This window comes from Aedes albopictus, chromosome 3 (genome assembly GCF_035046485.1).
Source record: "Aedes albopictus strain Foshan chromosome 3, AalbF5, whole genome shotgun sequence".
Taxonomy (NCBI): domain Eukaryota; kingdom Metazoa; phylum Arthropoda; class Insecta; order Diptera; family Culicidae; genus Aedes; species Aedes albopictus.
Genome location: NC_085138.1, coordinates 233,941,770 through 233,964,098, shown reverse-complemented (window position 1 = coordinate 233,964,098; position 22,329 = coordinate 233,941,770). Strand labels below are relative to the sequence as shown.

General features: G+C 41.1%; 1 protein-coding gene across 12 annotated transcripts in view; it reads left to right on the top strand.

Moving 5' to 3' along the window:
* LOC109401709 (ras GTPase-activating protein raskol) overlaps positions 1 to 22,317 on the top strand; it is a 441,723-nt gene extending 419,406 nt beyond the window's left edge. For all 12 annotated transcript variants that reach the window (XM_062859561.1, XM_062859560.1, XM_062859559.1 and 9 more), the window contains 4 exons: positions 12,580 to 12,685; positions 12,753 to 15,897; positions 15,957 to 16,423; positions 21,166 to 22,317. In XM_062859561.1, coding sequence (XP_062715545.1) covers positions 12,580 to 12,685; positions 12,753 to 15,897; positions 15,957 to 16,423; positions 21,166 to 21,394 — 3,947 coding nt within the window. In that variant the 3' untranslated portion in view covers positions 21,395 to 22,317. The remainder of the gene's footprint in view (positions 1 to 12,579; positions 12,686 to 12,752; positions 15,898 to 15,956; positions 16,424 to 21,165) is intronic.
* Positions 22,318 to 22,329: the final 12 nt, after the last annotated feature.

Genomic DNA, 22,329 nt, shown 5'->3' with positions numbered 1-22,329 from the left:
GCCTATTGGGCCTACTCCAACACTTCTGTCTCGCCGGAGGGCCATCGTGCCAGTTCTGTTTAGCGTCCCAACCAACACTGGGACCACCACGCTGATCCTCGCTGATAGGACTACCACCTTAGATCTACCAGGGCGTGATGCAGGATTTCTTACTCAGCCGTTGGATGCCAGAACAGACGCGGTTTGAGCCGCACCTCCTTGGTGAACAGACGCTCGGGTCATACCTCCACAATCTAGCTGAAGTCAGAAGGACAACAGTGCCCAGCCTGTCTACCAGCTAAGCACACAACTCTTAGCTGGCGGTCTTTGTCATCGCTTGACCCTTGGAAGCATGAAGTAGGAACCCGAGATATGGTGGACGCTCTCCATATTCACTCGATTGGAAATCGAACTTAGACTCTGGTTTGTCTGTTTAGCTGCAAGGTTACCGCATATGAACCATAGTGGCTGCAAATCTTAAATCCTCCACCGACAAAGTGTAATCATGCGATACATTTCTTCAACTGCGAACGGTCCCCGTTCAATTTCCAGTTTTAAACTCTCACAAACTTTTCACTGTCGTTCATCGGTGTATGCTAATTAACTCTGTCGCCATAATTCGATCCCATCCTATCCGGTGCAGATCATTGGCACGGATCTGCGGCCGGGTGGGGTACCTTAGACCATCATCGTCACCGCAGCGCAAGTTATTAACCGCACGCTCTCTATCTAGTCTCTCTGGTCCGGGTCTGTGGTCACCCGCAGACTCTCACTTCCGTCCCCAAGCAGCAGCGGCTGCTACTAGTAGTGCTGCTACTGTGACTTATGTGCGCAACATATAGATATAGATAGAAATTCCGCATATGATTTCCATTATCGGCAGCCATCAGCGGATTACCGGCATTTGATTGGCTCTGACGCCATGCGAACGTGCAGTCAATGGAATGAAGTCAAATCGTGAGTAATTAGCATCAAGCGGATAATCTACTAATCGGATCTACCGAATCATAAATCTATTGCTCTGCCTCAAAGGGGGACAGACAATAGATGGAGCTGTTCGATTGAAACCTCTGGGGAGCGCAACCCCAAGCGGAGACGGTCGTCGGCTAAGTGCTTTTCAGGGTTAAGCGACATTAATTGCTGGAACGATGCGAGGCGAGTGTACGCGTTTTCCATACATGGACAACTGGGTGCACTTTGCTTGTTCAGAGAGAATTAATAATAAAAAAATGGCTAAGGCAACCAACGAACGGAGTCTGGTCGCGCTGCTGATCGATGTGAAAGTATAATTAACATGTTTTTCTTCGAGCCCGAGAGGGTTCGATGAGCAGTCCGCTGTGATGGTTAACGGAGGCTGAGGTCTGCCAGTTTTCGTCAGAAGAAATCCTCCGTCCCCCGTGTACTACAATGCCATTATGCATGATTATGACCTGTGTCACGTGGCTAACCTTTAGGCCAAATATCTATCTTTTGAGCGGCTATGAATTGCTGTTATTAGTGGTGATGATCTCCAGTGTAAAGGCCAATCAAAGGATGGTCCCCATAGTAAGCAATATAAAATTTGGTTCCAAGTCTTACTAAGGCAATTTCATGCTGAGGTTTTACTCTTCAGTTAAACACACCGCATAGAAACCTGAAAGCATTGGTGATAATAGGCAATTTACTTGACTTAAATCACATTCCAAAATGACTATTATAGAGTACACTAGAAAATTTTCAATTCCTTCATGAAATAAATTGTAACTGATTGAAAAGTTCTTGTATACATCCTAACATAGATAGCGTAAGCATCAACAACCATGCGCCTCCATGTGTTTTTGAATATCCTTGAAAACACTTGGCTGATAATTAAAACACCAGAAATTCTTCATTGCAAACTAGAAAAACCCGGAAGTTTTCGATTTTCATAGAGCCTGACTTGTGGAAGGGTGTTCTATGCAAACATAGCTTGAGTTGGGCCATTTTACCCCACTTTGGCATTCTGGATTTAGTTCCCTATCAAATAAATTTCTGCAATAAATTCCTCTTAAATGTACCTTTGTATTATAAATTCCATCTAGAATGAAAATTATTTATTAGAATCTGCCAGAAATTTCCAGAGAAGTTCTTCTAAGATGTTCCCTGGAGATCTCTCTCTCTCTTCTTGGCGTAACGTCCTCGCTGGGACAAAGCCTGCTTCTCAGCTTAGTGTTCTATGAGCACTTCCACAGTTATTAACTGAGAGCTTCCTCTGCCAATGACCATTTTGCATGCGTATATCGTGTGGCAGGCACGAAGATACTCTATGCCCAAGGAAGTCAAGGAAATTTCCTTTACGAAAAGATCCTGGACCAACTGGGAATCGAACCCGTCACCCTCAGCAAGGTCATGCTGAATACCCGTACGTTTACCGCCTCAGCTGTATGGGCCCTTCCCTGGAGATCCTCCTGCTATATTGTATAAGATAAACTTAGAACTAGATAACGATACTAAAAATAAATAAATGATCTCTATATCATCCCCTTAATGCTAGAACTAGGTAACTCGAAATTTGACGTTTTTGAGTTGAATATACCATTATATCGAGCTTTTTGAGCTCTATAATATATCCAAAGACCAATGAAATACGATTATAAACGACGATAATATTCACCATTTTCAAAACTAGGTATCTCAGTGTAGAATACAAGAACTGAGTGCTATAACTAGGTAACTGGGAAAATCATATCTATTTCCAACCGCACAGGTTAAAAGCTATCAGCTGCTTGGACGTGGAAATGTTACTAGTCATTCTTTTGTTAGTAGATTGAAAATCTACTACTGTTTTTCATTTTAGGCCTAAAACTTAAAAAAAATTACTTGTATTGGTTTAGCTAAAAACTGTGATTGTTCGTAGACGACTATTTATGAACATTTTGAGGTGTCATGTGGTGATATAGCAGGCATCCTGGAAAAATCAGTAATTACACGTTAATTTAAACATGTGAACCCTTCTAAATTTGCATACTGCAACAAGAAAACTGAAAACAATGATATCTATAGTGGTAAAAACTAGGTATCTCAGAACATCTCCTCCATTATTTATGTTGCGTTTTGAGTGCTATAACTAGGTAACTCGACATTTTTTTAACCATTCATCGTTTTTATCAAAGGTTTAAACCAAAATAGTTCAAAACTTGTTCTTGTAGCAGAAAGATTAGAAGCTGAATAAGCAATCAGCGCAAAAAAATAATTATTTTGAAGGCTCCATACCTTTGGAACAACTGCATGAAAAATTGTAAAATTTTCAAAGTCGTTTTTCTCGAAACTATGATTTTCGAGTTACCTAGTTCTAGCATTAAGGGGACGATATGTTGTGCCAAACAATACACCACAAAAACTTGCAATAAAACCTTGGGCTTTTTATTCTGTTTGCTTCTGGCAAACCCTTGCTCTGATTCGCCACGGTACACGTGTGAAGGACAAAAGAAACTGTTTCACCGCGCTATTCTATACCTACGTTGCCGCGCCGCGCTATTCGTCAATCCAACAGAGCCGGTAGTACAGTAGGTATAGTGGATGCTGTGCTAGGGTGTGAAGCGCACTCTCTTTGATGGACGGATTTCAGGGCTTTCAGGGCGCCGCCGCGCATCAATCGCCCAAAAGGTGTTAATTTTTTTTGACAGGGGGAAATTTACAGCTGATGTAGCCGAGAGTGTCGGTACCTATTTTGTTTCGCACACCGCACCGTGACGAATTATTGTTTTGTGTGCAACAATGTATAACCCTTTAGGGTTTGTTTATGATGAGCGCGATTTTAAATACAATATACCTACGCATATGTAGTGGGGTGGGTCCAAAGTAACGGGAGCTGCGTATTAACAGATTATAATCTGCAATAGCTTGATTCTCAGATTATCCCTCTAATACCCAAATTTTTGATTTTGATCGAAATATCATTTTTCGTCATCTAAAATCGATTTAACATGTTTTGGAAGATGATTCTTTTTAATTCTCAATTTCGTGAATTTCAGTTTTTGATTTTTCTAATTTTTATTTTTGAACATCCCCACACTTTTATATTTTTCCTGGAAGCCTATTTGGGGTACGGATTTTTGGGATGAAAACATTTTGAGATTTTATGATTATTGTTGAAATATTTTTATTTTTTTTTTTCATATAAAATTTTGTTTTCCGTGTTATTTTAAGGAAAATAATTTTAGAGTATATTCGATCCCCTTAAACTATTAAACAAGAATAGAAGGGTATAGGAAAAAAATAAAATATGTTAATTGTAGCGATTCAATACAAAATAAACAATGACTTCTAAAAGGTGACCAAAACATCAATTTTTCAATGATTTTTGAAAAATGTAAATACGCTTCAAAATACACCAAAAACCATTTTGAGATATACAAAACAGTCCTAAACATCAGCCAAAAATATAAAAATTTTGATTTCCCTCGAAACAAAAATTACAAAAATGCTCAAACTATACCCCGTCTAAAGGCGGGTTTGGGTATTAGAGGATTACACTAGTTTACAGCATTTTTGAACTCGGTAAGCTGATGATCATTTTTGGTGTAGAATTATGCCCTGAGTTCGAAAACGCGAAAGAAAAAAATTACAGTAGAGCGGAAATTTTTTCGGCTTTCCATACAAGGTTGATGGTTTGCAATCGATTTTTGTTCTGTTTTTAAGCAAAGTCGCTCACTTCAAACATCTAATTCTTCGTAATCAATGCTCCGATTGAGCTGAAATTTTTACTGTAACTCGCCTACATATGATATGTCAAATAAACGTCGAGAAATAATTTTTAAGTTGGTTTTTTCTTGTTGAAAAAAATACATTTCTTCAAAAATTTTTGAGAATTTTGCTAAAATTTAAGAAGATCGTCCCTAAAACTCGCCAATATCTTCAATTTCATCAATCTGACGCAAAACCTGTATTCAGATGATCGAATGGTATTGTATTCAGCTTTTAATTTATGGAAAAAGATTTAAAATTGGTTGACCAAAACGCAATATATTTGAATTTTAGTAAATTACATAATTTGAAAAGTTGCAAAACTCGATATTGAGCTAAAACTCAAAAACTGTTCTACTTTAAATTTTTTGAAGGTCGTCTTCGAAATCAGCACTAAATTGTGCTTCAAAAATTTTGGTCGTTGACAGAAGTTCACGACTTTCGTTTTATTTTGTAAACTTGTGTTATTTTATGTCATGTGATGTAAAGCCTTCGTTGGCCACAACTTCGAACGACAATTTTGATGTAGTTTTTTTTCCTGAACAGCACAGGTACCGTAAAACGGGGTATTATTGATCAGCGGGATAACATTGATCGGCTTGACCGGCCTCATGAAATGTTTAAACGAACGTTTTTAACTGAATCAATTTATGTTCACAACACATACTGAGAGGACCAGTACTTGTTTGAAAAATATTAAACTTGTAACGTTTGCGAAAGATCCAAACTTTTTATCAATGTTTCTCCGGATTACGGTATTCATCAAAGTGCTGCTTCCACCTTTCAATCTTGTCGTCTTCGTTCGTCAAACAGCTTCGTTAATGAATTTCTGGTATTCCTTTATGATTTTTTTCGAGGGTTTCTGCAGAAATCCATCCCGGAATTCCATCAGTGAGCGCGGGACTTTTTTTTAAGAATTGTGTGGAATAAATCTTTACCCATTTATTTTGGAACTCCACCAAGTAATTATTTAAAATAACTTAATTGTTTGCTATTTATTTGCTTTACCGTTTTCTTTAGGAAATCTTTCTTGAAGAATAATTTGCCTTCAAGAATACAATTTAGTGTTTCTGTAAGCACTTCTACAGGAGTTCTTACAGTGCTGCTTCCGAGGATGCATTTCAAAGATTTTTATAATGGCTTCATGAAGTATTTTTTCAGGAAGTCCACCAAGGATTCTATCAATGATATCTCTGGTTCATCTAGAAGATCATTCAAAGAATTTTTAAGGAATTCCAGGAAGAATTACTACAAAAAATTCCTTCGGAATCAAGATATTATATCGGAATTCCACCAGAGAAAGAGTAGTCCTTCTAAAATTTCTTCAAAAATTCCTGCATGGTTTCTTTCCTCCAAAAATTTCTTAAACCTTCCGTAACTCGCGCGGTTGGCCACCATCGCCAGCGCCAAACTTATGTTGAGTGCAAAAAGCGAGAGTTTTTTTTTAACGTGTTGTATAAAATACAACAATGCGATCACTTGAGGGTTAATGATTTTTTCACGGAAGTTGAGTGTTTCTCCAAAGATTCTTTAAGGATTTCTCAATTATTCCCTTAGATAACCGTTTCTTGGCATTTTTTAACAGATTTCTCAAGAGATTGTCCAAAGAATTTCTTCAAAAATTCTTCCACGGATTGCTTTAAAAATTACTGCAATAGTTTCTTTGAAAAAACTCTACATGGAGTTTATCTCAGGTTTTACTAAGAGATTCATTCTAGAATTCTTCTTAGAAATTTCAAAAAAAAAAACATTGGATAATAAATCAAGAATTTTGTCCTAGGATTCCTGCAGAAGTTGCTCTAAGAAAACCTTTAGGTTTTATTTCGAAAAATCTTTTTCGAATTCCTCAAAGAATTCTTTAAAATCCATCTACTCTAGGAGTTTCCGAAAAAGCTAGCTAGCATTTCTATAAAAACTGTTCCAAACATTCCTATTGCGATTGATTCTTGAGAAGGCTCTTTAAAATGTCGTTCCATAAGCCTTTTCAATAATCATTAAAAGTTTTCATTGAGAAATCCTGAAGAAATTCTTGACTGAGATACTGTCCTAGAAATTCCTTCCAAAAATTGTTTAAAAAATTTCTCTGAGGATTCCTGGTAGAGTCACCGTGCCCTTAAAAATCTTACAATCCAAAACCGTATTCGAAAGCAAAGCGATTACGGCACTGATCGATTCCCCACTATTAATTATCATTAGGCTCATTTTTAACAAAAATACAAAAAATAAGAAACAAATCAAAAAGCACTTCATTCTTTTGTTTTGAGAAATATAAAAATGGGAGCGCATACGCCTAATAAAGGAATAGGTAACCTATCTAAAAAAAGGAAAATCATTTCTTGAGAAATTTATCCGATGATTCCTTCAGGAATTCCGATAAGATTGTTTTGCATCTTTCTTCAGGATTTTTTTTAAGAATGCCTAGAATTATCTTTTAAGTAATTAATGCAAGACTCAGACTCGTAGAGGGTATCCATCCAGCATTCTTCAGGAATAACCTCAAGAATTCCTTCTTAAGTATTCCTTTCAAACAATATCTTGAAAATTATCCAAAGATTCCGTTTTATCAATCATTTATCCAAGCATTCCCTGTTTAATTTATTTGATAATTCCTTCGAGGATTCTACAGAGAATTCCTTTTGGGATTTTGTTTGGGTTTTATTCGATTTTTTTTGGGATTTCGTCAAAGATGCCTTCAGGGTTATTTCCAAAAAAAATCGGTAGTTGTTCATCTAATTAATCATCTTGATACTTCTACTACGATTTATTCAGAATTTGTTCAAGTATTCTCTTAGAATTTCTTACAATAAATTCATTGAGCAATTCTCCAAGTATTTTAATAAAAATGTCATACATGTTTTAACCAGAAATTTTACCAATAATTTTGTACAACAAATCTTCCGGGAATTCTGTTATACATGTATTTCAACAATTACTCTTACAAGATTTTTTATTCGAATATTCTAACACAAATTATTTTAATAAATTATATAGGCATTCCTCCTGAGAATCTTTCTGATGTTTTTTTTTAGAAATTCTTCAGTTTTTTTTTTCAATAATCCTATCAGGTATTTTTTCAATAAATCTTCAATTTCTTGGGTTTGTGCACACGTAAGAACTATTTGTACTCACGGAATTCGTGGGTGCCTACAATGAATATTTCAGAAATTCACATCAACAATAAACCAGAAATTCTACTTTTTTTGTGGTAATCCTTCTGGATTGCTTCAGGAGTGGTTTTTCTCCAAGAAAATTCCTCCCTCGTGTATTCCTCCGAAATTCCTATGGGGAATCTCTTAAGGTTGATTTAGGTGTGGCTCTAAGCATGATCTCAGAAATTTATCAAAGATATTTTTATGAACCACTGCAATATTCTTTCGTGTAGAAATATCCAAAGGAATTCTTAGAAAACTTCCTTAAGGTTCATCTGCAGAATTCCTTAAGGACTTCTTTACTTAATCCTCGAAGGAATCCTTGTGAAGAAAAAACTTTGGAAGAATTCCTGGATAATTTTTCAAAGAAATTCCTATTGAAATGCTTGGAGGAGTTTCTGAAGCAATCATTGTAAGTGTTCCTAAATCAATGCCTTGAACAATTTATGAAGCAATCCGTGGAACAAGTTCTGAATTGAATCTCAGAGGATTTTTTGTAGAAGTCTTTAAAGTAAACGCTGGAAAAATTGAAGGAAGAAATTCTCGAAATCCTTCTAGGAATACGTGGAAAGAAATACTTGACGAAATCGTTTTCTAAACGTTTCGTGAAGGAAATCTGCAAGAATCCTTGGTGATATTACTAAATAAATCTTTGGAGGGACCCATGGAAAAATTCACTAGGAATCCTTGAAAGAATTCCGGCACGATTCTTTGAAGAAATCCTTATAAAACTACTAAACTAAAATAACTGACTAAACTACTTGAACAAATTGTGAATATTTACAATTGTTATTGAGAAGACTTTAAATTAGCCATATGCAAACTATGATAACTTGTTATCATTTTTGTCGTTTCAACGGTTAAAACATAAAAAATGAGATCAGAAAAATGTTCCCGTAACAGCAAGTTGAAAACAATTCCTGGTATCAGTTATAGCAAATTGATCACTGAGGGGGTTAAAAGTAAAGGGGTGTAAGTGACAAAAACCCACTTTCGAGTTTATGAGGTTCAAAGTTTTTCACCAATATTCCATCCCATACAAAATGTATGGAGTTTCAAAATGAACCCAATTTTCTCCGATGCATTGTAATTTTTCTAACCATCGTAAAAATAAACTTATAAAAGTTCCAAAAAGCTTGAAATCTGAAGAATTAATTGATATTCTCAGCTCAAAATCGACATAATGATCACTTACACCCCTTTACACCTGAGCCTCTCAACTGTTTTTGGTATTAGGAAAAAAAATCAGGAAAAATCGTTAATACCTATAGGTTTTTTTTATTATTCTTCAACCACTTAACCTAATTTACAGCTCTTTTGTCCACTAGGGCACTGCATGAGCGATTCCAATTGGCGGTTGCACTTACACTTTGTGCAGCGCCTAAACGTATTCTATCCTAATTCCACTAATTCTAATTCGAACTGGTAGCCTTTGCGCTGCTGTCTTTTCTACCGTGTCCATGGTAGAATGATGAGCACAATGTTGCTGTGTGGCTCTTGTTCCATTTCCAGTCCGATTGGGGGTCCATTATGAGTTGCCTGTTAGCCGATATCCGAGTTTCCGACTCCGTTAGAGCATATATGCTCAGAAGAGGGTCAGGTGTCAGCCGCTCTGGGGGGAAGAGCAACTGACGAAAAATTGCAAGTGCCGGGGCTGGGATCGAACCCATGACCATCCACTTATGAAGTGAACGTGTAGCCACAAGGCTACGGGCCCCGGCTAGGTTTTTTTTGTTCGATTGATTTGAAAATCTAAATGCAATAAGATAATTGCACCAAATGACTTAAAAACTTAAAACCTTACTATTCGAAGTGACAGCAAAACGAAATCAAAATTTGAAATCAAACTTATTCAAGACAATCTGATATCAAAATGTGATATCAATCTGCTGTTGAATACAAATCAAGTTTTCAATTTGCAATCATTTCGTTGTTAGACTTTGCTCGGGAGGTGTGCCCCATTCCAAAGACTCTCGATAATCAAGAAGGGGCACCTACATACCTATTAGCAGATCTGCAATGTATCAAACTTTTACTTATAGGAAACTTTAGCTATTTAAAGAATTATATTCAAACTAGTATTGGAAACCTTCCTTGATTTGGAGGCCCCGTGAATTCGGGGGTACGGTGCGGACCGCACCCTCCGCTCCCCCTTTGCTACGCCACTGAGTCCTGGATTTCTTCTCCCCCTAAGTCGCCGGCTCCTTTCCTTATTCTCGATTGTACTACGTCGTTGATGGCTACTTTGACTGTACCCAGCTGTTCTCTGGAAGGGGTCCTACATCAAGCTCGCCCTTGTCTGACAACGCTGCCTCGAGATTCTGGGTGTATGCTGAGACGACGTTCGGTTGCTTCAATCGCTCACGGATGTACTATGGTGGTTGCCGCTGCCGTACATAGTTGCAGATTGACCACCATCAGGTTGTAGTCAGAAGTCGAAAATATCGAAGAAACGTCGTCCATCCATCAGAAGGTGGTCAATTTCCGATTCCGAACGATAAGGAAGGCTGTGTTGGAATTACAGCCAGTGTTGGGAATGCTCACTTGCGAAAAGTTATACTCACTTGCTTCTATCTCAGTCCAGAAGCATACTATCAAAAAATGATGTTCGAAGGGCTTTTAGATTGTAGTTTAATTCAAAAGTTTGCCGAATAAAGTAAAGGTCGCAGACGCATACCAAAACCGTGAGAGAGCTGTGAGCACAAGGTGAGTATAAATTACACGAATTTTAGTCACCTCGTACTCACAGCTCTTTCACAACTTTGGTATGCGTCTGCGATCTTTACTTTATTCGACAAACTTTTAGATTAAGCCACAATCTAAGGCTAAGGCTAAGAATCTAGTTGCATTCCTTCAGGTTGGGGTTACCCCATGTTTACCGTATTCTGAATTAGGTTGCTGAACATTGAATCTGAACGTTTTAGAAAGAAGCCATAGGGTAGCGAACCACTTGGGCAGCAGCCGGTATTTTGGGCACTCTTCGCTATAACTTAGTCAATTCCAAACCAATTTACTTGAAATTTTGTACACGGCTAGATACTATACGTATCTCATCGCGTTCCAAAAATTGTGTCAATTCGTTCAGAATTGGCTGAGTTATAGCAGATAATTGCCCAAAATAGGACCCCTGCTGAGATGTTTCCACTTCCCTACTCCGTATTTGGCGAACATTAATCATTTCTTGTAAAATCCTTTATCTAGGCTGAAACACTGTGTACTATAAATTCTAAATTGCCGACACAACCTATATGTAGAGAGAGCTTGCGCACAAATCCAAAACTATTGCCAGCTGGCATTCCGCTGGCACTACTGAAAGCCGCATAGCTATACACAAACTGTGTTGTGCTTCCAAAATCATAACAAATTGAAAGCTGATTGCAAAGTGATGACAACAAGCAAGATTGGATTTATTTCCTTTTCGTCGTCGTCGTCGTCACGTTGCCGGCTGGTTGATGGTATTTAAGACGCCTTTTGCCGTAACAACGAGTATCTTTCATGAACTGGTTGGAGAAAATCATTGCCATCGTGTGTGTATGGAACGTGACACCAGGCCGTCATTCTAGCTCTAGCAGCGTGCATCGATGATATCTTTAGGCCCGAGCAAGAAGAAGGTCGTTGAAATGTTCAAACTCTCTACGGGTGCAACCGGCCGTACTGCGGAGGAGCTCATGTTTCAGAACCAGTTGGCCGACGAGCAGGTCAACCGATCCCAAGTGCTGTGCGCGTATGATGGATGACTTTGGACACTGATTTGTATTGTGCTTTCGTTCCATTCTGTGCACGTTGGGTTAGATTTCCTCCAAACAAACAACGACTAACGACGTCGCGTGGAATGGTGACAACGGAAACGGGTCCCGTTTTCCGAGGGCGGAGAGACGTGAAGTTACTAAACCGAAAGGTCACATACCTGGCTCAGGCTGGCAGCTACGGCGTCGACGGTTCGACAGTTGGCCGATGCGTACTAACGTGAAGCGTGTGATTCAACGCGCAACAGTTATGCCAAATGTCATGGGTCGCACGAGATCATCGTGTGAAAGTGTCTTCATCAACGACGCAGCGGCCAACGCATCAATTATGATGGTTAGAGAAATACAGGAAGTGATATTAAAACAATTTGTTTTTTTTTCTGACCACTTGGTTATTAGTTTATCCCACTTCCGGTGAGAAATGATTAATCCAACTACATATGATACCTAAACTGTATCGAATCTAATTTGTGCTGCTGAATGGTGCAAAGAAGTCAACATTTTCTGCGCGGGTTATGACAAATTTCAGCTTGGTAAGCATTAGGCAAAAGGGCAAATAATGGTCAAGAAATGATTCCACTTCAAAATTACTGAGTGTAATTTCAATACTATTCTTAATAACCTCACAATTCTTCCCTGTTAATCATGCATCTGAGTGCAGCGCAACATCCCATGTGGAGTTTTCACACTTGACTTAATTTGTATTTCATGGCTGTCGTCGACACTTGATCGTCGAACGGGATGCTGCATATGCGCTGCCGCTCCCTGCTTCACGAGCCCCCTTCAGTCGGTGCACACACCCCATAAGACAGAACGAAATTGACCATTCATGACGGGCTCTGATCCCATTCTCGGAACAAGTCGGGTAATTTCAAATGAACATGATGATTGATGGTGGTTGGCAATTGTGTATAAATGTACGAATAATAATTCATTGCTAGCCTCCCGAAGCAGAATGGAATCTCATTGTCGATTCGTTCTTCTCCTCTCTTCCATTACAGACACATCATACGAAAAAGCATGCCGAAGAGGCTCGGCACCGAGCACCCCGATTCTGGGTCAGAAGTCAGAATCAACCTCGCGGTTCACAAACTTCTTCTCCAAACGGTAATTGGTTGTATATTTGTTCAGACGATGACATTTGATAACCATCTCTTTATTTCCTCCATTTCAGTTCCTTTCGATCGAACCCGCTGAAGCGCACAAAGTCCGTCACAAAGCTGGAACGTTCGAAGCGGGGCCAGGGTGGCCTGCGGGGTTCCCGATCACACGAGAGTCTACTCTCGAACCATGCTGTGATGTCCACCATCGATCTGTCCTGTATCGGCGCGATCGGAGTGGTTCCGGTGCACGCGTCAGTATTAGGCCGACGGCACTGCTTCCAGGTGCGAGGAGGCACCCGCGGCGAACGTTACTACAGCTGTGGATCCCGACAGGAGCGGGATCTATGGATCTACAGTTTACGCAAGTCGATCGCACCGAACGCCGAGAACACCAGGCGGACAGACAACTCGCTCAAAATGTGGGTCTACGAAGCCAAAGCACTGCCACCGAAGAAGAAGTACTTCTGCGAGATAAACCTCGACAAGACGCTGTACGGACGCACGTCGGTGAAGCTAAGAACGGAGCTCCTGTTCTGGGGCGAGTATTTCGACTTTCCGGACGTACCGGATATCAACGTGATAACGGTGAATGTCTACCGGGAAGGCGAGAAGAAAAAGAAACGTGACAAACATGCTCTCGTTGGTTCGGTAAAAATCCCGATTCATGAGGTGACCTCCCGAACTTTCTCCGAGGATTGGTATCCGATCATTTCGGATAAACATGATAGTATAAGCAAAAACTCTTCCAAAGAACCAATTCCCACATTGAGGATAAAGTGTCGCTTCCAAAGCATAGACATCCTTCCGTTTGGCGTGTACCAAGATTTCCTGGATTATATCAAAGAAAACTACAAAAAAGTATGCGAAATATTGGAACCAGTTATCGGAGTGAAGGCAAAAGAAGACATTGGTCAAGCACTGGTACTGTTGATGCATGCCCAAGGAATGGCCGCGGCGTTTCTCACTGATGTGGTCGCTCTTGATCTGCTTCGAGTGGGCGATCAACGACTGACCTTCCGTGGTAATTCCCTGGCCACTAAGAGCATGGAAGCTTTCCTTAAACTTACCGGCGAGCAGTACCTGCAGGACACGTTGTCTACCCCAATCTCGGAAATTATCTCATCCGATCGTGACTGTGAGGTGGATCCGCTGAAAGCCAATGGTTCACTCTCACGCCAACAACAGGCGCTTCGGAACGCTGTTAAAACTGCTTGGAACAGCATTGCTGACAGCAGCAAAAACTTCCCAACACAACTACGCGATTGCTTTTCCACATTCCGCGAACGGTTACAGATGCTCGATCGTGAAGACATGGCCGACAACCTCATCAGCGCGTCCATCTTCCTGCGATTCTTGTGTCCTGCAATTCTCTCGCCAAGTCTTTTCAACATCACAACTGAGCTTCCATCGGCGAGGGCCACGCGCAATCTTACACTGGTTGCCAAAACGCTCCAGACATTGGCCAATTTCACTCGTTTCCAAGGTAAAGAAAACTTTATGGAATTCCTTAACGATTTTCTGGAACACGAAGCACCACGAATGAAGCAATTCCTGCATGACATTTCAACGCGATCAGAAAACCCCATGCAGGAAAGCATCCTGGACTGGGCGGGATACATCGACCAAGGAAAGCAACTGTCCATACTTCACACGCTGCTTGCCGAGAGCATTCAAAAACTGCCCACGTCCAAGCAGCTAGACCTGCACCCACTTCCGAGCATCTTGGAATCTATCACAGTCGCCAAGGAATCCAACAGTTTCATCACCACTCAACAGCAGAATCCTCAACCGCAGCCACATCCCAACCAGGAAAACCAAAGCTTATCAATCGCACCGCTAAAGAGCACAGAACGCGGCATAATGAGAGGAGTTCTAACTCCAACCTCCCTGGAAAAGAACATCTTCCGCTACAATGATCCAACCGTACGCCCTCTTCTAAGTCAAAACCAGAGCTCCAGCTCACTCCAACACTCGCACTCCACTTCCAGTATTAACTCGGCCACCAATCTGCACGTGGTGAGCCCCACAATCACACATCACAACATGTCCAGTACAAACAACTCCTCCGATAATAAATACCAATACCAGGTCGGCAGCATGCGAACATACGGCACCGTCTCGCAGTACTACAACAATTCCAGCAACATCGGAAGTCTTAAGAACGAAAAAGAGAAGAGCCCAGTCCTTAACTGCGGTATTCGGGCGAGCACGCTACCCAGAAACAATGCCGTCACTGTTAGCAACGGAACAATTAACGGGGAACCCGAGGAGCACAACAATGCTACTAATCTTATTCAGATCGGCTTCGATCCCAGCAATGCCTTCAACCGAAAGAGTCCAACCCCACTGCTGAAGTCTTCAACTCACATCAACGGCAGTCGAAGTCGTAACCTGAACGGTTCTCAGCTTAGCCTCCTCTCGGACATCGGCAAGAACCCACTCAGCTTGGGAATCCCACACAGCGAGATGGTCACCAGTACGACTCCAACACCCGCCCAAACCCAGTCCAACCCTTCCAACATGCCGATGAGTCTGGACGACCTGGAGGACCTACTAAACTACGCCGATGAGCAAAACATTGAAAACCAAAAAGGCAAGGAGCAACTTACGAGCAAGGGCAGCAACATCTCAATCGGACAGATCTCCAACATCTGCAGCTCTGGATACCAAAGCATAACGACACAGTCGCAGAGCTCCAGCCCAGTAGAACTCGGCCAGCAACAGATCGAGTACGTGGCAAACAAAGTGCCACCACCCCGAAAAATCAACAACGGCAAATACGGCTACATCAGTCACAGATTCACTCCTGCCAACAACTCCAACCTGTCCAATTTGAACAACAACAACGATCAGGACGAGCACTACGCTCCTCTGGCGTACAAGAGTCCTCTCTACCCGCAGAACTCGAACGGGAACAACGGCGGAGCTCTGAATGCGTACAACAACAACCTAATCATCGGGAGTAACGTTAGCAACACAGTTAGCAACAGCGGATTGATAAACGGCGGAGGCGTCTACAAAAGTCACCTCAGCACGATCGGAAGCGGAGGAAACCTGCACACGTCCAGTAGCGACGAACGGTTAAGCAATAACGACAACTATCGGGACCTGGATTCGTTGAATACCGTCAACGGTAATGGTTACGATTCCTTCGGCAGTCTACATGGCAGACGGTTGGGCAGCAGTCGAATGCCGCGAACGAACCCTTTGATGCAAGTAAGTGCTAGGTTTATATCTTTCCCCAAAACCGTTGACTCATTTCCCTTATCTTCCAGTACAAGCGCGAAGAGCCGCTGGATATTCATCCGATCGGAAGTTACCCCACCGGAGCGGGCAGCGCCCGTGACCATCACCATCACGGCAACTCCGGACCGGGTCGCTACCAACGTCGGATGAGCATCGATTCCGGCCGGACACTGTCGGACAGTTCGACCGATACCGAGAGCGGACCCAAGCCAACGCACCATTCGGTGTCCGTCGGTTTGGGCGGACCAGCGGGTAGCGGTCATCTGGGCCTGCTCGGCAGTGGCGGCGGCAATCACAGCGAAAGCAAACGGAGATATCATCGCACCAGCACCAGTAAATCGGTGGAACAGTGCGAGCGGGAAATCCAACGACTTCAGGCTTCGGTGGATGAGCTGCGCCAGAAGCTGGAAGAATCCGAACTGAAGGAGGTCAGCGAGGACCGGGAGGCCATTTCGGCGCACCATAGCGATTCGAAGATCCGCAGCATCATTGGACGGTAGGTTTCTGGTGGTTTTTGGGCGATTGCATAAAGGCAGGGTTCTTAAACTTCTGTTGATGGCTACAGCGTGGTTTTGCACCAGCACCGAACGAATAGTAAAGGACCATCTTCCTTGGTATTGTGCGATGTTCCTCCAGTTTCCCCGACAGTTTAGGGTTCCTAGGTCGTCTTGATCCGTTTTCCCTATACAATTTCCGGCATTAGCACTACGTAGCAAGCCCTTTGAAGTGTGTCGTTTTTTATTCGTTTTACAATATTGTACACATGATTCAACTAGTTCTTAATTCAAACGTCTTCAAACGAAAATTATCATGTGCCACCGTGATGATAGTGCCATTCCTCTGAACGCCAGACCTCATAATTGCTCATTCGAGTGCGTTTTGGCCTGTCGTTGATCGCGCCTGGAAAAGCAGCCTTGTATATGCCGTCGAACAACTCCTTAAGAGATCTCAATCTGTTGAACAGGATTCGCGACAGCACCTTGTATATCGAATTTATAAGGATAATCCCTCGGTAAATAGCACACTCAAGTCTGTGCCCTCTCTTGAATTTTGGGTCATTAAGGGCATTTGGTGAGCAATTCTTCATCTTCTCGTAACGTTACAAGAATCCGGGGAAATGGCTGATATAGCTGCTCGCTTCCACGTTTCAGAGGTTCTACTTGGATCTCGCTTTTCCCAGCAGCCTTACTGTTTTTCTTAAGAGCCTCCCCATTCAGTGTGTGTGCTTCCACTGCTTGATGGACATCGACTATGTTGATCCTGATCTTGAGTGAACCTTCTTTGTGACCATTCAACAAATCTTCGAAGTGCTCCTTCCACCTGGCTGTCATCATTGTTTTTCCTCTCGGTAAATTGATGCAGCAACCCCTTCGGCTGATAAGCATTGGATATTTCCGTTTCATTGATGGAACAAACACTCTCTTTCGATCTGCGCATTTGCATCTCAGATGACTCTGAAGGGCACTCTCCGTAGGCCTTATCTAGGCTCTCATAGAACTCATCATTGAAGTTCGTAGGTGTAAGCTGCCGTGAATCGGATATCTATCCCATTTGCATAGGATATCCATCAAACATGAGACTGATATGTGATTCACGGCAGTAAGAGTCTGATTAGGTTGTAGTTGAAGGTTTCCACCGAATAAATCGCTTTATCTGCTTCCTGATCACTCCAAGATCTGCCGTATGGTAGCCGCTTTAGTAGATGTGGTACTTGATTGAAGTGTTGGCGATGGGATCCATCGCTTGGCATTCGCGTTGGATTCCAAATTGGTGATGTACTCACGTTCGAAGATCCGGCTTTCCAATCATAGTTTTGTTTTTCTTGGTTTTTGAAGATTTTCATCAAGCAACTCTACCGGGCTGAGCTATGTAGGCAGCTGCCTGCTTAGGTATAGCTAAAGCGATACACCCAAAACTCCATTTAGGTAATCAGTTGGGACTGCCTAAATAGATTTTTTACCTAAATGGATTTAAGACTTTCAGGTGTAAAGGGAGGAAGGGCAGAGCGATTTCAAAGGAGTTTAAGGAGGGTGAGATCAGCGACGTTTCTATGCGTTTCAGGGCGTTTCAGGAGGTTTCCAGCCCTCTGGTCCTAGGGAGCTTTAAAAGCTCACAGGAGAGTTCCATGATGATTTCAGAGGGGTTTTAGAGATGATTTAAGGCGCTTCATTGCGTTTCAGGACGTTTGAGAGGTGTTTTAGGAGGCTTCGGAGGTTCCCAGGGTTTCATAGGCTTTTCAAAGCGTTCAAAAACGTTCCAGATGATTTCAGAGAGAATTTAGGGTGCTTCAGAGGCTGAGTTTCACAGAAGTTTCATGGAGGATTTCAGAAGCAGCTTAGAGCGTTTCAAGACGTTTCTGAGGCGTTTCGGGGGATTTCTGACCTTCTTTTGTGAGTTTCACGGATGTTTCTGGGGACTTTCAGAGGCGTTTCATAGTGCGTCAATGCCCTTTGATACCTTTCAGGGCATTTGAGGAGGTTTCGGAGCGGTTTTAAGGGGCTTCAGAGGCTCTCAGGTGAATTTCACGGAAGTTTCATGAGAATTTAGTGGTTCAGAGGTTCGAAGGTGAATTTTAATACCTTAGTAGATCCGATGACCTATACTCCTGAGAGTCCTCGGATACCGTAAACCGGGGTCAAATTGATCAGCGGAGTGAAATTGATCATTCGGGTACTACATTGTAATTCCATACTAGGAACTCTTAAGCGTCGTAATGATCTTAAACTTTTTACGTTATCTGGTTCGTAGATGTCTAGAAATGAGTTTAGAATTTTATTTTTTTAGAAAAAAAGTTAGTTTTGCCTTATTTTTTTAGGAATTTGCAATGTATTACTCATTTAGCTAAAATCGTGACTTCTAAACAATCGATTGCTAATAGGACTTCCTGTAAATTATCGGTTTTAACATTTTTGTGGAGCCTTGGTTGGAAAGTTATGCAGCTAATAAGAACATGAAATGGTTAAACAAAAAAAGTTCATTTTATGTTGAAATAGTCATTTATTGTGACAGAAATCACTTATTTCAAACGAAATTGGCTACCTGTAGGCGTTAAAGGGGAAATTTCAAAATTTGATTTTACATTTAAAGAAATAAATTCACTAATTGTAAGATTTTAAACGCGTTATTCGGTTTTAGAAGGGCAAAATTAAGCGGACAAGGAAATTTTCCCTTTCAACCGATGATGCTTAATTGTATACTGATCAATTTCACCCCAAAGTGGCATTTCCAATTTAATGATATTTGGAGTTATTTAACTTAAAGTTCAAATTTGTTGAACAAAATTCTGTCACGTGGTTCCATGGAGATCCATTGGGTACTGATTTTACAGAAATTCTTTTGGCAATATTTGGAATTCCACTAATGTTATCCGCAAAAGTTGTTTTAAAGTGATCAATTTGACCCCGGATTACGGTACTTTCATACAATCATAGAATCTACCACTTGATAGACCATAGATACTTGTAGCTGTGTGGGTATGGACCTCATTCGTAATTTATGTAGATATAACTCGTAGATTGGATGACCTATACCCAAGGGAGTTCTTGGAGATCCCTACACTGACAATGAACTCATCACTTGATTACACATAGTTACATGAGGCTGTGTAAGCATAAATTTCATTCATAATGCTCCAATAGAATCTGATTACACTTGTAGATCAGATGGCCTAATCTCCAAAGAGTTCTCGGTAAGTACTATACTATCATAGAACTTAAGACTTGATGGAACATAGATACCAGAGGCTGTGTGAGTATGATCCTTATTCATAATCCTAATAGATACAACTAGCAGCTCTCGCCGACTTGAGTGTAGAATTAGCATCTAAGTTAAAATACACATAAATAAAAACTAAAAAAAGCTCTTGCCGATTCGATGATTTTTAGTCAAGGGAGACGCTCAAATATTCATTGAACTCACCACTTGATAGATCATAGCTACCATAGGCTGTGTTAGTATGTACCTTTGTCATAAAGCTCTCTCTCTCTCTTCTCTCTTCTTGGCGTAACGTCCTCATTGGGACAAATCCTGCTTCTCAGCTTAGTGTTCCATGAGCACTTCCACAGTTATTAACTAAGAGCTTCCTCTGTCAATGACCATTTTGCATGCGTATATCGTGTGGCAGGCACGAAGATACTCTATGCCCAAGGAAGTCAAGGAAATTTCCTTTACGAAAAGATCCTGGACCGACCGGGAATCGAACCCGTCATCCTCAGCATGGTCATGCTGAATACCCGTGCGTTTACCGCCTCGGCTATATGTCATAAAGCTATTAGAAACAACCAAATACGTTGGTACATCCGATGACCTATACTCAAGGGTGTTCGTGAAGGTCTTTCAAACAGAAAATAAACTCATAACTTGACAGCACATAGTTGCATAGGGCTGTGTAAGCATGAGTTTTATTCATGAAGCTCCAACAGATCACTGATTACGCTAGTAAATCAGATGGCCTAAACTCCAGGGAGTTTTTGGATACTCTCAAAGTTTTAACCCCTTAACTATGCTTTTTCCCGTAAACCAACTTTATCCCTAGTCTAAATTCCATTTAGGTATCAATACCTTAATAGAGGAGTAGGTAATGTTTACCTTAATGGATTCTATCTAAATGGAGGTTTGAGGGTACAGCATTTCAAACTCAGCCGCTGGATACCACAACTAACAGACGCTGTTTGAGCCGCACCTCCTTGGTGTACAGACGCTTGCGATAAATCCTCTCAATCTAGTTAAAATCAGAAAGCCAATAGTGCTCATGATGCATTACCAGCTATAGCACACAACTCTTGGCATTTGTCATCGATTGACCAATGGTGTCGTCCACAAATTACGTAACGCTCTAGGAGGAGGGGGAGTATGGCCAAGCGGTACATATAAAAAATTTCTGGTTTTCATACAAAAAACGTTACGGAGGGGGACGGGGTCGTTAAATGGCAATTTGAGCGTTACGTAATAAATGGGTGCTGCCAATGGAAGCATAAGGTCATAACTTGTGAGGACCAGAGCTAAGTTTAACGCTCCTCCCAGGTTATCTACTCATCATTTTTCTCGCGGTTTTTAGATTCAATTCTTTCTGAGTTTTTGCGTCAGGAAAAGACGTGAGTTATTGTTATTTTTCTGGTGTAGTTTCCTATCCTGTCTTCAGGTCACTAGAAAATATGTTTTACCAAACTGAATATATGTACTACATGTAATAAAAAAAATCACATAATTGACTTCATCATTGTTTTTTTCTCATTTCAGTCTACTGGCCATGGAGGAGGAACTCCGCCGGGAGCAGTACAAGATGTCGCTGGTCCTGTCGCACAAGCAGCGGGTCATCGAAGCCCAAGGGCAGCAAATTGCTGCCCTGGATGCGGCCAATAACCGGCTGCTAACTGCCCTGTCGAGCCTGCGGAATCGCTACGAAAACCAATCCAACCAAAGTGACACCAGTTCCCCGGCGCCGAATGCCAGTGCATCGTCCTGCTAGATAAATCTTGAGAAATGACAAAACGAACACAGCTCTCTTCAATCCCGCTTGAGTCAAATCGAAACAGAACAAAAGTTATATTTGTACATAATCGCAACATGAGAAAGTTTCGAACTATGTTAACATGTATTAGGTTTTAAAATATTTATTGTAAAAAGCACCTTTACATAATCGATGTATTCAAAATTGAACATGATTTTAAGATCAATAGTTTGAACAACAAGTAAACCTACCCAATTTGTTTTATCTGTTGTCTGCGTGAGTAAAAGGCACAAAATTTCTCAGATGTTTCCACAAATACACAGTGCCCGATCACCCGAAGCGGTTCATTTTCAGCGAGTACTTATTCGACTGTAACAAACCAGAAACCAACCCCAACCGGAACTGGAAACAAACTGTGACTGCCTGTGAAACCACAATGATCGTCAACCAGTATTCTATCGTAATCGAAAGATACTTCTAGTTTTGCAACCTGCACCCATACACCACCACACCCCCTATCTTAAGGTACAACGTTTTGTTTTTTTTTTCTAGCCACTGTACAGCGTCGTCGTAATGGACTAATCAAATATAACCAAAGAATCATTTCAGTAACAACAAAAAAGTAAAACGACAATTAACCTTTCTTCATCGCGCAAGTCGAATTCAAATTTAGTTAGTGTTAGCAATCAGCAAATCAAAACCACACACTTGGCATAAGCGTACTGTGTGTAGAGATTGAGTGAACCCGGAAATCTGTTTTACGGTTAGGTAATCTCCAGTTTTTTTTTGAACGCATATATTGAACATTACTTTGGCACTATTCACGTATAGATATGGACGTTTGACTGTTTTCATGTGAAACTGACTTACCTTCCTTACTATTGTTTGTAGAAATTATCCATAACCACGAAATATATTGCAGATATGAAATATTTATAAAATCATTCTTGTTT